Below are 13,552 nucleotides of genomic sequence, written 5' to 3'. Positions count from 1 at the left end.
GGCGGAGACCAAGATCATCTACCACATGGACGAGGAGGAGACGCCGTACCTGGTCAAGCTGCCTGTGGCCCCCGAACGTGTCACGCTGGCAGACTTCAAGAACGTGCTCAGCAACCGGCCTGTGCACGCCTACAAATTCTTTTTCAAGTCCATGGATCAGGACTTCGGGTCAGTGGGCGCGCGGAGCCGTACAGGGCTGGGGCGGTCCTTTCGAACATTGGTGCTGTGGAGGGCCTGGGCCTGGGTGCCGCCAGTGGGCGTGCACAAGTGTCTGCGCACCTGTCTGTGCCAGCAGGGCCTTGGATGTCCTGGGCCAGTGAGGGTGCCCCACAGTCGCCTGGGAGTGCGGCCCTGCCTCCAGGTCGCCTGGATCTATGTGTTCACCCCAGTGGGCCTTGTGGGCACTCATCGTGGCATGTGGATCCACCTGTTTGGCTCTGGGGTGCCCCATGGGCCGTGACTACCAGGCTAGGGGCCTGAGCTCTGGATGAGGGTTTGCAAGGGTACTGGCCTCTCCACTTGGGGGGCCTGGGCCTTTTGTGCCCCGTTTAAGTGCTTAGGGCGACCCAGAAAGCTGTCTTTCCCCAGAGTCCCCTCTTGACACCTGTTGGGGCTCAGGGTCTGCACTCTGGCTGTCTTATGGAGGGTGGGTACTCAGAGGCACACCTGAGCAGGGACAGGCTATCTGGAGGGTTGGCCAGGGGTGTGTGGTTCATGGGCCTGGGACAGGAGGAGGGGTGGGGTAGAAGGAAGTAGAGGTGGAGTCAGGGCCCAACCACCCTGTGGATCTTCTGGGGGGGGATGGGGGAGTGTGCTGGGGCAGGGCAGAGATCTGTCTGCTTGAGTCTGCGTAAGTTTCTGGTAGTTCAAGATAGCTCCCCTGGCCCCTTCTCCAAGACCTGAAGCCGGCAGTGGCCAAGGGGTGGCTGGGACATGGATGGCCACTCACCCACTCTTGCCTGGGGTTCCTGGCCGGGGGCCTGTGTCTGGCTTGGCCACACAGCCTTGTATTCCCTGAGCAGCCAGGCCATCTGCTGACTCTCAACCTCTGGGGCCGTACCTAGGTGGTAGCTGTCCCAGGCCAGGGGACTTCCCGCTTGCACTGATCTGGGCCTCTGGGACTGTGCCGGCACAGCCTAGGGTAACCCGAGTCAGAGGCCCTGTTAGCTGAGCAGGTGTGCCCTGGCTGCCCGAGGGCCAGTCCAAGTCCTTGTGCACAGCGACCTCCCGGGACTTTGACATTGAAGCCATTTCCTGGATCTCTGGTGGCACAGTGGGTAAGGCATTTGCCTCGTAACCAGAAGGTTAGTGGTTCAAACCTGCCACCACTCCATAGAAGGAAGATGAGACAATCTACTTCCATAAAGATTTACAGCCTTGGAAACCCAATAAGGGTCGTTACGAGTTGGAATAGACTTGATGGCAGTAGGTTTAGTTGTTTGTTTGTTTGGTTGGTTAATTTGCATGTGTCCTGGACAGGCCAAGCTCAGGCCATTATGTGGCTCTCAGTGGGGCCTGAGGGATGTGAGGACACCCACCTGGACACTGCTCCATCTCTCTATTCTTCTACCCTCCCAACCCCTACCCCTGGCACAGGGAGAAGTTTGTCCTTGGCAGCCCCTGAAGGCTGGGCACAGCCAAGCCCTGCCTATTGGCTTTCCTGCCTGCTCAGGTTAGGAGCTGTGTCTGGGGCAGGGGCTCCATGAGACAGGGACTGCCCACCACACCTCTGCGTGCTGGGTGACCTCAGGCTCAACCTCTCTGGGCCTGGGTTTCTTTGACTGAGGTTTGAGTAAGTTTTTGTTTTTCACTTTTTATTTTTGTAAATGATTATTCTAACAAGAATCTAACAAGAATCCCCAAAGTCACACTGCTCTTTGTTACATATTCAAGCTACTGAGGAGACAGTGGCATGAATTGAGTGTAGCCCCCAGGTTGCCACCCTTGAGCTTTCTCTGAGGTGTGCCCTGAAAGGGCCTTGTCGGCACCACTGTGCCCCTCCAGGATGCAGAGACCCTGACCTCCAGGGTCAGGAGATAGCCAGTCCGTCTCGCCCAGTGCCCACCCATTGGGGAGATTGAAGGGCCTTGAGTGCCCTAACCCAGGAGGTGGGGTAGGGTGGATCTAGGTCTTGAAGCAGGTGTTCTTAGGTTGGCTTGTGTGAGAACAGCTTGGGAATGGCTGGGGTGTGGGGGAGGGAAGAGAGCACACCTTGCCTGACGAGAGCTGTGGTGGATACAAGGGTGGGGGTGGGGAGCTCAGACATGAGGGTGTCCTCAGACTGCCAGGAGGAGGACTGGGAGTCAAGGAGGGCAACTGTAGGGTCCAGGCCAGGGTATAGGGCCTGGGCTGAGATGAGAGGATGGGGAAGGGACTGACAGGGCAGGACTCACCTTCTTCACTCTCTGGACTGCTGGTTGGTAGCCTCAGGAACCCAAGGGAACCTCCTTCCCCCATCTGCTTTCTTCTTCTTCTCTCCTAATGTTCCACTTGCAGACCAAACTCAAGTTTATTCTATAGGATAATTTATTCAATAGAATATATTTCTATTAAGGTGGAGCTGCAATACTCACACTTCAGTACAAATGACAACTTGAGACTCACCCTGACTACTAAGTAGACATAGCTGTGGGTTGGGAGAAGGAAGGACAGGTATTGGCCAGGCTGGCACAGTGACCCCCTACTGCCATGAGAGGTGTGGTTTCAGCTTGAGGCTGATTCTAGCCTGTGAGCAACAAAGGGCTGGACCCTACTCCCCAAGTATGTCATTGGCTCCTTGGATGCAGGACTCTGCCCTTGTCCCAGCTAGATGGCCTGCACTTTTCCACATGCAATTCCCCACTGTTCTGAACCAAGGCCCCAAAGGGCTAGGCAGGGAGTAGGGGGCATAGATAAGGCTGAAGAGGGGGCTCTGGGCCTATGGCAGCTGGCCTAGTGGTTCTAAGCCAACTCTCAGGTTTTGTGAGTGGCAGGTCCAGGGAAGGTGTTGGCTGTAAGGCCAAGGAGTCCCCTATCACAAGAGAGTGACAGGTTGGTTGGACTTGACACGAGCCTCATCTGCTGAGTGGCCCCAGCTCCTCTGTCTTGGAGGGAGGCTGACCGAGGCTTGGGGCAGGTGTTAGATGGCCCCTGTGCCCATGTGGGGGCTGTTGCACAGGATCAAGTGCTTGTTGGCTCAAATTCTGCTTTCTCTGGCACCTGGGTGGGGAGAGCATGGACCCCAGCTTCCTGGGGGCAGCTCCTCAGGGGACAAGTGCAGATCCCTGATCTCTAGGGGCAGCTCCTGGGATAGAGGGGGTTCCTGAGGCCCCCCCAGTGTGCTTGGGAGCTGGGGGACCTCTCCCCATCATGTGCCAGCCATGCCACCTCCTGCCCTGTGACAGGCAGAGTGTAAGCTGTGTGAGTGGGTGGTGGGATCCTGTCCTCTGGGCACAGTTGGGATGTCCCACCTGAGAGGAATGGCTTAGTGGTGCTGTGTCTCCTAGGAGCCAGGCGGCTGCCTCCCCTGTGGCCTCTAAGAGCAGATTCCTCATCCGGGCGGGCCTGCGGGGGTGGCAGGCGGGCCCCGCAGCCACAAGTTCAGGGTTAACTGGGATCTTGCCAAGAATCCTAGGATGGGGGCCAAATGCCGGATGGTGTGTCCCTGGGTGGCTGCCCCCAAGTGTTGGTAGAGAGTATGTTCCTGGGGTTGTTCCTACCCTGACCCTGGGAGGCTGTCAAGTTCATGCCCCTACGTTGGGCTGACGCAGCAGTGCCCATCCCCGCAGAGCAGTGAAGGGCTGTGAGGAGCTGAGCACCTGCTCTCTGCTTAGGTGGGTTGGGAGCAGGGCAGGATTGGTTTCCTGGGAGCCAGGCTGGCCTAGCCCCCTCCTTCCCTGCTCTTTCAGCTCTAGCCTCGCTGGGCTGAAGGCCTGTGGTGCCTTCAACCTGACCCCAGATTGGAGGATAGGCATAGGGGAGCAGGCCCTGGGAGAGGGGTTGGGGAGCAGAGTCCTCAGGCCACCTCAAGTCGGTGGATCATCTTGGGACGCTCATACTTGGCACCTGGGCCCAGGCCGAGTTGGTGGTGTGGGCAGGGGGCTTCCCTGAGCTGAGGTGTCTCCAAGAAGGTAGAACAGGATGGGGTGCTCCTGAGCCTGGCCCTCCTGGGGGTGACTCACAGGGCTGGGGTGTGGCAGGGAGGGGCCACCACCTTGCTCACCTGGGGGTGGCGTGTTGGGTAGTGAGGCAGGAATGAGACCCCTCTGGGGTCTCTGCCTTGGTCACCCAGAGAGGCTGCCCTTGTCTCGCTGGCCCCAGGGAGGGGCCCTGCAGCCTCTCTGCCTGTCAACTGCAGCTAGAAGGCCCTGGGTCTCCCTGGGAGTCAGTGCCTCTCTCTTTGGCCCCCTCAGCTCAGAGTCCTGGGAAGTTCTGCAGGGCTGGGGAAGATGGGGTGGAAGAAATGATCCTCTGTCCATTAGGGGGTCCCTGTCATCAGTGCACATGTGCTGGCCCTTGGGGAGGCATGGGAAAGGGGAGGTTTGCGGTGCTTCCCTGTGAGTGGGGTTACCAGGGGCTTCTTCCCTCTATGGCTGCTGCTTCTAGAGAGGGTGCCTGGGACAGACGGGGCAGGGGCTGTCCTGCAGCTGTATCCGGGCCGCCCCAAGCCTATTTCCTGCCAGGTGTGGATCCAGGCCCTGCCGGGCTCCAGCTCCCATTTCTATGTCAGGGCCAAGTCCTGGATGGAAAATCCCATCTGCTGGGCACCAACTCCAGGAGGGCAGGGCATTTGGCCTCCCCCAGGAGGCCATTGCATGGGTGTGTCTGGACCACAAATCCCACCCCTTGCCCTTGCCTGAACAGGGCTGGCCGCTGCCCTCACCCCTTCGAACCCTAATCCTTGGCCACCTGTTTCCAAATCCTGTGGGTCATCTGGCCTCCTTTCCATTATCTTCGCCCTGGCCCCCTGTGTTTTGTCTGAGCCTGTTTGCCTGCATTGAGGGGTGGGCATCTGGATGTGGGTTGGTGGGGTGGGCAGTGGAATATCTGTCCTCTCTCTGAGTGGGCCCAGCTGGCTGTGTTCCCAGCTACCCTTCCAGGCCTACAGAGCTGGGGAGACCATGGCTCCCTGTGAGTTGAGACTGGTGTAGAGTAGAGTCTGCCTCCACCTCCCTGGGAGACAGGCCAGGAGGGCAGCAGGCTGCCTATCCATATGTGTATGTGTATTGGTGCACATGCACATGTGCAGGTGTAGGTGCATACATGTGGCTATGAATATACATACACGTGCATGCATGTATGTGTGCTTATACATACATGTGTGTATGCATGCATATGCATATCTAGGAATGGAGATGTGTGTGCGTGCATGTGGGTCTGAATCCATGTGCTTGTGTATGTGTGTGCATGCACACAGATGGCTACATGCAGATAGAGAAGTTGTGGGAAGGAATGGTTTAAAGGTAGAGCCAAGTGATTGGTGGAAGGTGGGAACAGAGGGCAAGAGTGAATCCTGGATACCTGGGAGGGTGGAGTTACTGTCCCTGAGGTGAGAGGGCCGTGCAGCATGTCCAGGAGGAGCGTCCGGCTGTGGGCTCAGCCGTGGGCTCAGCTATAGCCAAGGAAGAGCCATTAGACCTCCCTGAAGAGGATGAGGCACAGGTCTGGTTTGAGTTGGGGCTCCAGGAGCAGAGTCTGGACACAGAAGCCAGGGCTGCACAGGGCTCCACAGGGGGTGTAGCTCCGCAGGGGGCATGGTTTTGTAGGGGGCATGGCTCCACAGGGGCCAGGGTGTGTGGTCAAGGCAGAGCCTGGGTCTGCATGAGATCAAATGGAGAGGTGAGGGCCAAGACAGGTGAGGGCCTGGCAGTGTCTGACTGGGGCTCTCTATCACTACTTCCATGACCTAGAGCCAAACCCAGGGCCCTGGGGGAGGTGAGTTTGAGCTGGCCAGGAGGGATCTGGGGACTGATCCTAGAGGGGACAGGAGCCCTGTGGTGGAGAGAGGCATGGTATGTTCTCCAAGAAGAGGGGGCCAGGGTGGTTCAGAGGGTGTGGAAGGTGCTGTGGGTTGTACCAGCCACAGCCATGTCCCTCCCCACCCCAGGGTGGTGAAGGAGGAGATCTCAGATGACAATGCCAGGCTGCCCTGCTTCAATGGCCGAGTGGTCTCCTGGGTGAGTCTTGGGGGGAGGATGAGGCCTAAGGGAAGGAGGCTGCCATTGTGCCCTGGAGTTCTGGCTGGGAGTGGTGTGGAGGTGGGAAGGAGGGGTGTAGTCTGGAATAGCGGGTGGTGTGGAGGTGGGAGGGGGTGGTCTAGGGACAGGTGGGGTGGTCTGGAATCAGGGAGATAGTCTCGAGGTGGGTGGGGGTGGTCTGGGGACCAGGGATGGTCTGGGGGCAAGTGGGGCATCTCTGAGTGCCCATTCTCCTTTTGTAGCTGGTCCTGGCCGAGGGTGCACACTCAGATGCAGGGTCTCAAGGCACAGACAGCCACACAGATGTGCCCCCACCTCTCGAGCGGACGGGGGGCATCGGGGACTCCCGGCCCCCTTCCTTCCAGTAAGGGTCCTGGTGGATGGGGGGTGTGCCCTGGTGCTCCTGAGGGGCCTCTGGCCTGTTGGGCCCACAAAGGGGGAGGCTTAGGGGTGGGCAGCAGGTGGTAGGAACTTCTGTAGAGGGGACAGCAAAGTACCCAAAGTGCGGGTGGTGTGGTGAGGGGCCCCAAAGTGAAGGGAGGCCGAGGGCTGGGATAGTGCTCCAGGTGTTGGTGCCAGGCAGTGAGCTCACATCTCTTGTCGGCACAGCCCGAATGTGGCCAGCAGCCGTGATGGGATGGACAACGAGACTGGTGCAGAGTCCATGGTCAGCCATAGGCGGGAGCGAGCCCGGCGCCGGAACCGTGAGGGCCGCGAGGACGGTAGCGTGGTTGCCGCCTGCCACCCCCAAGACTCTGAGCCTGGTGGCCTCACTCTGGTGTCCCCAACCTCCCTGTGGCCCCTTGTGGAGTCCCACTACTGTCCTAATCTCCTAGATCAGTGGCCCCTGAGGCCCCAGGTCAAGGCCCCAGGCCCAACTTCCCAGGAGCCCAACTTACCTCCCACAGCCTCTACGGCCTCCCAGCTCCCCAGAGAACAGGAGCTTAAGGTTCCCATGGCTCTGTGACCTCTGAGGACTTCCCAGTCAGCTTTTCCCTGCCACCTCCACAGCCTCCCGGACCAACGGGCACCCAAGGGTGGAGCGGCGGCGGGACCTGGGCCTGCCCCATGACAGTGCCTCCACTGCAATGAGCAGTGAGCTCGAGTCCAGCAGTTTCATTGACTCCGAGGAAGACACAAGCCGGTGCGTGGGCAGGCAGGGGCCTGGGCTACCCACAGGGGCTGGGGCTACCCACAGGGGCTGTTTCAACGTGTGGCCAGTGTGTGTGTGTGCATGGTGGGGTGCGTGTGGTTTTTTTTTGCGTGTGTGTTTGCATCCTTATGTATACCTGTATGCGTGCGCTTTATATACCTGTGATCAAGCGCGTATGTGTGGGTGTGGACTAAGTTCTGTGACTCCATGTTTATATAAGAACACAGGTCCACAGGGGATCTGTATATGCAAATGTATGTGTGTATGTTGGTGTGTTACGCTTTTGGCAGTGTGTGCACACGAGAAGCTGAGCCTTGTGAGCAAATCTGACCCAAGCCCTGCCCAGCCGAGCAGGGCCTGGTGCCCCCACACGCCTTCTGCAGCTTCCTTGTAGCCCCGCCCCCACACCCTTGCCCTTGTCCTCATTTGTCTGGGTGGGTGGATACACTGTTCCCTTCCCTGTTCCGGGTCCAGGCCTGATCCCCACATCCCCCTAGGCTGAGCAGCTCCACGGAGCAGAGCACTTCCTCGCGGCTGATCCGCAAACATAAGCGGCGGCGCCGACGACAGCGCATGCGGCAGACAGACCGGGTACGTGGGTGGGGTCGGGCGGCACATGGGTGGGGATTGGGGTTGGAGACTCCCTTCACCCTACCCCTGTCCTCCCCCAGGCCTCGTCCTTCAGCAGCATCACGGACTCAACGATGTCACTAAACATCATCACCGTCACCCTCAACATGGGTGAGGGCCTCTGGGGCGCTGCCTGCTTTTTCACTCAGTTGGACTCCCTGTCCCCTGCTGTCCTCACACCTCCCCCCCAACTCACCCTTTGCTCCCCCTCAGAGAGGCACCACTTCCTGGGCATCAGCATCGTGGGCCAGAGCAATGACCGTGGCGACGGTGGCATCTATATCGGCTCCATCATGAAGGGTGGGGCCGTAGCTGCTGATGGTCGCATAGAACCAGGAGACATGCTGCTGCAGGTGTGGAGCCCAGTATCCCCCCTACACCATTGCTGACTCATGACCCCTTGCCTGATGCCTTTCCACTTCCCATTGCCAGTATTGTTGACTTCTATCCCACCTTTGCTATTACTGGTCCCCAGCATCTGACTGCCATCACTGACCCTGAACCCCCACCAATCCCTAATCTCCCCTGCTGTCGTTGACTCCTGCCCTGCCCTCAGGTGAATGATGTCAACTTTGAGAACATGACCAATGATGACGCAGTCCGCGTGCTGCGGGAGATTGTGTCGCAGACGGGGTGAGTTCCACAGGGGTGGGGGATGGCAGGGGATATCTTGCAGCCTGTATGACACCCCACCTCCACCCTGCAGGCCCATCAGCCTCACGGTGGCAAAGTGCTGGGACCCGACTCCCCGGAGCTACTTCACCATCCCAAGGGGTGAGTGACCCCACAGGGTGGGCAGTGGGGGATGGGGCGGCACCTGGCCCAGCCTGAAGGGCTCTCTCCTCTGTGCCTTGTGTTCTGCCCCCCACCTTTTGCCTGTCATCTGTCATCTGCGGTGCCCAGCTGACCCGGTGCGGCCCATCGACCCGGCCGCCTGGCTGTCCCACACGGCGGCGCTGACGGGCGCCTTGCCCCGCTATGGTACGAGCCCTTGCTCCAGCGCCGTCACGCGCACCAGCTCCTCCTCACTAACGAGCTCTGTGCCCGGCGCTCCACGTAAGTGGCGGCTCGCGGCAGGCACTCACCTCACGGCGCCAGCACGCCAGACCTGCTCCAGTACTCCACGTGGGGGCCTCCCTCAACCAGGGCCCCAGCAGGAAACAAAGGCACCAGACCTCTCCTGGACCACCCCCTTGCCAGCTCTCTGGGGACTGGCCTGGCTGTGCACATTTGCTCCTCTAGGTTCCCACTAGGGCACCCATGTACACAGTGCTCCCACCTGCATCTGTCTTCTGTATCCTTCATAGACATCTTCACACCTCCATACCCTATGTGCCTCTACCTGCCTCTCTGTACCCTCACACATGCCCTGTAGTCCTGTGCACCCCCATGTACTCCTGCACCCCCTCATAACTCCATTCACCACCCTGTACCCCCTCATGCCTCTGTTCATCCCCTACACCCTCTCATATCTCCCTTTATCTTTTGTACCCCCCGATGTTTCTGTTCACCCCGTACAGTCCCTCATATCTCCATTTTCCACTCTGTGGAAAATGCTGGGCCAGCCCCTGGAGTTATTGTCTGGGGGTCAGCATGGTGGGAGCGGGAAGAGGTGGGTGCGTGGATGCAGCCCCCACTCTGCTTTTCGGCCACTAACAAGACTAACAACCCCATGGCTAGCGGGGGAGGGCGAGCGTGGGGGACATGTACCCTCCCCATAGGGCTTAGTTCTGAGAATGAGAAAGTGGCCTCACCTTGGTTTGGGTCCAAGAGTCCTATGAATGTGCCCAGAAGGGTGGGAAACACAGATCCAAACCCACCCCCCACCCCCCATGCCCAGTGTCTGACCCTGAGGGTCTCCTTTCAGGATTTCTTCCCCCTGAGGCAGGGCCACAGCCCCCCCAGCCCCCAAGAGGGGTACAAAGATGGCCCCCTGCCCCCAAGAGGGGTACAGCAATTGTCCTTCTCAGTCCCTAGGAGAAGTATGGCCACTGTTCTCCCCCATCCACAAGAGAGTATGGCCACCCCCTCTGCCCCAAGAGGCCTGTCCCCAAACCCCCTGCTGTGCCTTGCAGAGCTGGAGGAGGCACCACTGACAGTGAAGAGTGACATGGGTGCTGTTGTGCGGGTCATGCGGCTGCCAGACTCGGGGCTGGAGATCCGCGATCGCATGTGGCTCAAGATCACCATTGCCAATGCTGTCATCGGTGGGTGTGCAGGCAGCATGGGCGAGGCCGGGCTGGTGGGCGGGCTGGTGGGCGGGCTGGGGGCAGGCTGGCCCTGAGTGCTGCGGGGTACCACAGGCGCGGATGTGGTGGATTGGCTGTATGCGCATGTGGAGGGCTTCAAGGAGCGTCGTGAGGCGCGAAGGTATGCCAGCACCATGCTGAAGCACGGTTTCCTGCGGCACACAGTCAACAAGGTCACCTTCTCCGAGCAGTGCTACTATGTCTTCGGGGACCTGTGCAGTAGTGAGTGGGGCCAGGGGCCAGGGGGGCTGGGGCCTGCCTACCACCCACCCCACACGCTTACCACCCTTCTCCCTGCCAGACCTCGCGGCCCTGAACCTCAACAACGGCTCCAGTGGGGCCTCAGATCAGGACACCCTGGCCCCGCTGCCCCACCCAGCTGCCCCTTGGCCCCTGGGCCAGGCCTTCCCCTATCAGTACCCGGGGCCCCCGCCCTGCTTCCCACCTGCCTACCAGGACCCCGGCTTCAGCTATGGCAGTGGCAGCGCTGGTAGTCAGCAAAGTGAAGGTGAGACCCCCGCCTGGGCTCCCTGGCCCCTCAATACCCCCTCACTGCCCCTACCACCTGGCTCTGCCCCTGCCTGCCCCCGCTGCCCTCCAATTCTTGCAGCTCTGTGCTTGGGCCATGGGCGGGGTCTTCCTAGAAGGGCTTAGGGGAGCCTGGGTCACTGTGGTTGTAGTCAACATGTAAGGGGAGGGTCAGGAAGAGTCTGAGGCAGAGACAGCCAGCCTCCTCCTCGGTCTGGCTGGAGGGAAGGGCCGGAGGGACCTGAAGGTACAGGAGTGTAGGGCTGGCAGTCTAGGTGTGGAAGCCGGCAGACAGCTGTGGGGGATAGTAGTGTGGGGGGCTCAGGAGCCACACGGGTGAGGGAGTGTGAGGGTGGCATAAAGCATCAAGTAGGAGCCAGGGTTGGGAGACAGTCCCTCTCTAGCCACTGTCTGAGCAAGGTCAAGGACATAGCAGTGAAAACACCACCCCGCCTATGGCTTGTGCAAGTTAGCAGTAGGGGGTGGGGTGAGGGGTGTCATGGCCATGCTATTGGCTAGGGAGTCAGGAAGCCAGGAAGTGGGTGGGGGCAGAGTCGTGGGGGCAGAGGCCTGAGGCTGAAGGGGGTGCCAGGGTAGTGGGGTGGGGTGGGAGGACCTAGCTGACCAGGAAGAATGGCCAAAGATGCTATCAAGGGGCTGTGTGAGGATCCTCTGGGATTGCAAGTGTATGCAGACTTGGGGTAGGTCAGTGGGCTGTGCCCAGCAGTGAGGTGCCCGGGGCTGCCCCGGTGTGTAACTCGTGCTATCCCTTGTTTTGTGCTGAGCAAGCGTTAGACTGAAGCTCTAGAGGAGAGGACCCTCAGGGCCGGTAAGCCAGGGGCCCACCCGGCGTCCCTCTCAGTGTCCCTGTTGACATCACCCCAGCCGGCCCATGCCCTCAGGGTCCCTCCCCCTGGGAGCCTGGGATGGGGTACTGAGCAAGGCGGGGCATAGCTGGCCAGGACCCCAGGGGGTGGACAGCTGCTGGGTTCACTGGGGCCTTGACTGTGCCTCAGTTTCTCAGCTGCAAGACTGAGCACTCGGGTGGGGCTGGAGTTAGGTATGGGGTGCTATGTGGCCCCTAGAGTATTCCTGCTGCCCATGCTGCTCCCACCCCTGCTGAGCCGCTCTCCTGCCTCCCTGGGTGGGGCCTGCCCTGTGCCTCTGCATGGCTGGGACCCCTCCCTGTGACCATCCTGCCTGGATCCCGTGGCCTTGCTGGATGTGCTGGGCCTGGCCCTGACTGGTTATTTTCCCTTCCCTCCATCTCCAGGAAGCAAGAGCAGCGGGTCCACCAGGAGCGCCGGTGGGAGCAGCCGGCGGGCCCTGGGGCGTGAGCAGGAGCGTCGGGCAGCCGGTGCAGGGGGCAGTGGCAGTGAGCTAGACCCCACAGTGCCAAGTGGGGCAGGTGGCTGGCGGGAGCGCCCGGCCAGCCAGCTCAGCCATGGCAGCAGCCCTCGAAGCCAGGCTTCAGCCACTGCACCCGGGCTGCCTCCCCTGTGCCCCCTGGGCAAGGCGTACACGGCAGTAGGCGGGCCCCCTGGGGGGCCACCTGTGCGGGAGTTGGCCTCAGTGCCTCCTGAGCTCACAGGCAGCCGCCAGTCCTTCCAAAAGGCCATGGGGAACCCCTGTGAGTTCTTTGTTGACATCATGTGACCGACGGAGAAAGTGCCTTCAGCCCTGGTGCAAGGGGGGACGGTCCTATCCCCTGCATGGATTGTCAACTGGCCCACCCCACCAGGGTGGGCCACCTGCCCAGGGCTGTGTGTGTGGGCTTGCCTTAGTTATGGCCAGACCTGAGATGGCTACCTGTGCTTCCAGTGTATGAGACAGGAGGTGGTCAGGCCTGGACAGGGGTGGGAGTAGGCATGGTGGGGGCATCATGATCTGGACTCAGTATCCTGTCCGCTCCCAGGTCTTCCTCTAGCAGAGGTGCAGCTCAAGTTCACAAAGACTTTAACCAGAGCTGGGAGGCCACCTGACCTCAGGCAGGTCTGACCTGCCCACCTTGGCATGACCCTTCCACTGACCCTTGTTTGTCTGGAGGTGCTGCCCCCCCCCCCGCCCAGTTGTAGAAGACCCTCTTGGTCCCCATGATGATCCTTACCTGCCCAGAGGCAGCACAGGCCCCTACTTCCTCTGCTCACCTGGCCCAGGCTGAGGGGCCTCTTGCAGGTGGGAATCAGAACCTGTCTGTGGCTGCCCAGGGCAAGGATCTAATTTATTTATTTATTACCTGTCCCTGCAATCCAGGGAGTTGATCGTGATCAGCTCCCACCCCCGACGGTAGGAACAGGTTTGCATGTTCTGCCTGCCCTGCCCTTGGCACACAGGTGGTGTCTGAAAGTGTGTGGAGGAGAGAGGAAGGGCCAGCTCAGTGTGATAGTGGGGGTGGGGAGGGCATATGGCTGGGCCAGGATAGAGGGGGGACGTGACCCTGAAGGGCAGGGGCTGGGGAAGCGGAGTGGTCCCCAGGTCTCCCTCCTGCGCCCTGGCCTGCACAGGCCATGCTGTAGATACTGTATCAAAGTCCGAGAGTCTGGATAGTTAATATATAGCTGCTCCGTGTAAATGCTGCTTCCATGTAATTGTAAATGCTATTTTAAACACTAAAAAGCGTTTAATTTTATGGGATTGATGTGTGGCCGTGTTCAACTTTCTTGCAGCTGCTGTAGGAGGTGGGGTGCAGGGCACCAGTCAGCGTCCCCAGGGCCCATGAGAGCTGACCCTCCAGGCTGAGATGGACACATGCCTGCCAGGCTCTGTCCCAGGTGCTGGCCGCCTCCAGGGTCCTGGAAGGCGGCTGTCAATGATGC

General features: G+C 60.1%; 1 protein-coding gene across 1 annotated transcript; it reads left to right on the top strand.

The window, feature by feature from the left end:
• Window positions 1–7: 7 nt before the first annotated feature.
• DVL1 (dishevelled segment polarity protein 1) lies at window positions 8–12,392 on the top strand. The gene is made up of 15 exons (XM_042781581.1): window positions 8–168; window positions 6,086–6,155; window positions 6,419–6,540; window positions 6,786–6,898; window positions 7,188–7,320; window positions 7,827–7,920; window positions 8,001–8,070; window positions 8,173–8,312; window positions 8,516–8,592; window positions 8,666–8,733; window positions 8,863–9,015; window positions 10,035–10,166; window positions 10,263–10,430; window positions 10,510–10,716; window positions 12,010–12,392. Exons 1-15 carry the CDS (start codon window positions 26–28, stop codon window positions 12,390–12,392), a joined length of 2,073 nt encoding a protein of 690 aa, XP_042637515.1. The 5' UTR covers window positions 8–25.
• Window positions 12,393–13,552: the final 1,160 nt, after the last annotated feature.

This window comes from Orycteropus afer, unplaced genomic scaffold, assembly GCF_000298275.1.
Source record: "Orycteropus afer afer isolate SDZICR_OR568_19922 unplaced genomic scaffold, OryAfe1.0 scaffold00136, whole genome shotgun sequence".
Classification (NCBI taxonomy): domain Eukaryota; kingdom Metazoa; phylum Chordata; class Mammalia; order Tubulidentata; family Orycteropodidae; genus Orycteropus; species Orycteropus afer.
Note: the sequence above shows the minus strand (reverse complement) of the source record. Positions and strands in the feature narration are given on the sequence as shown.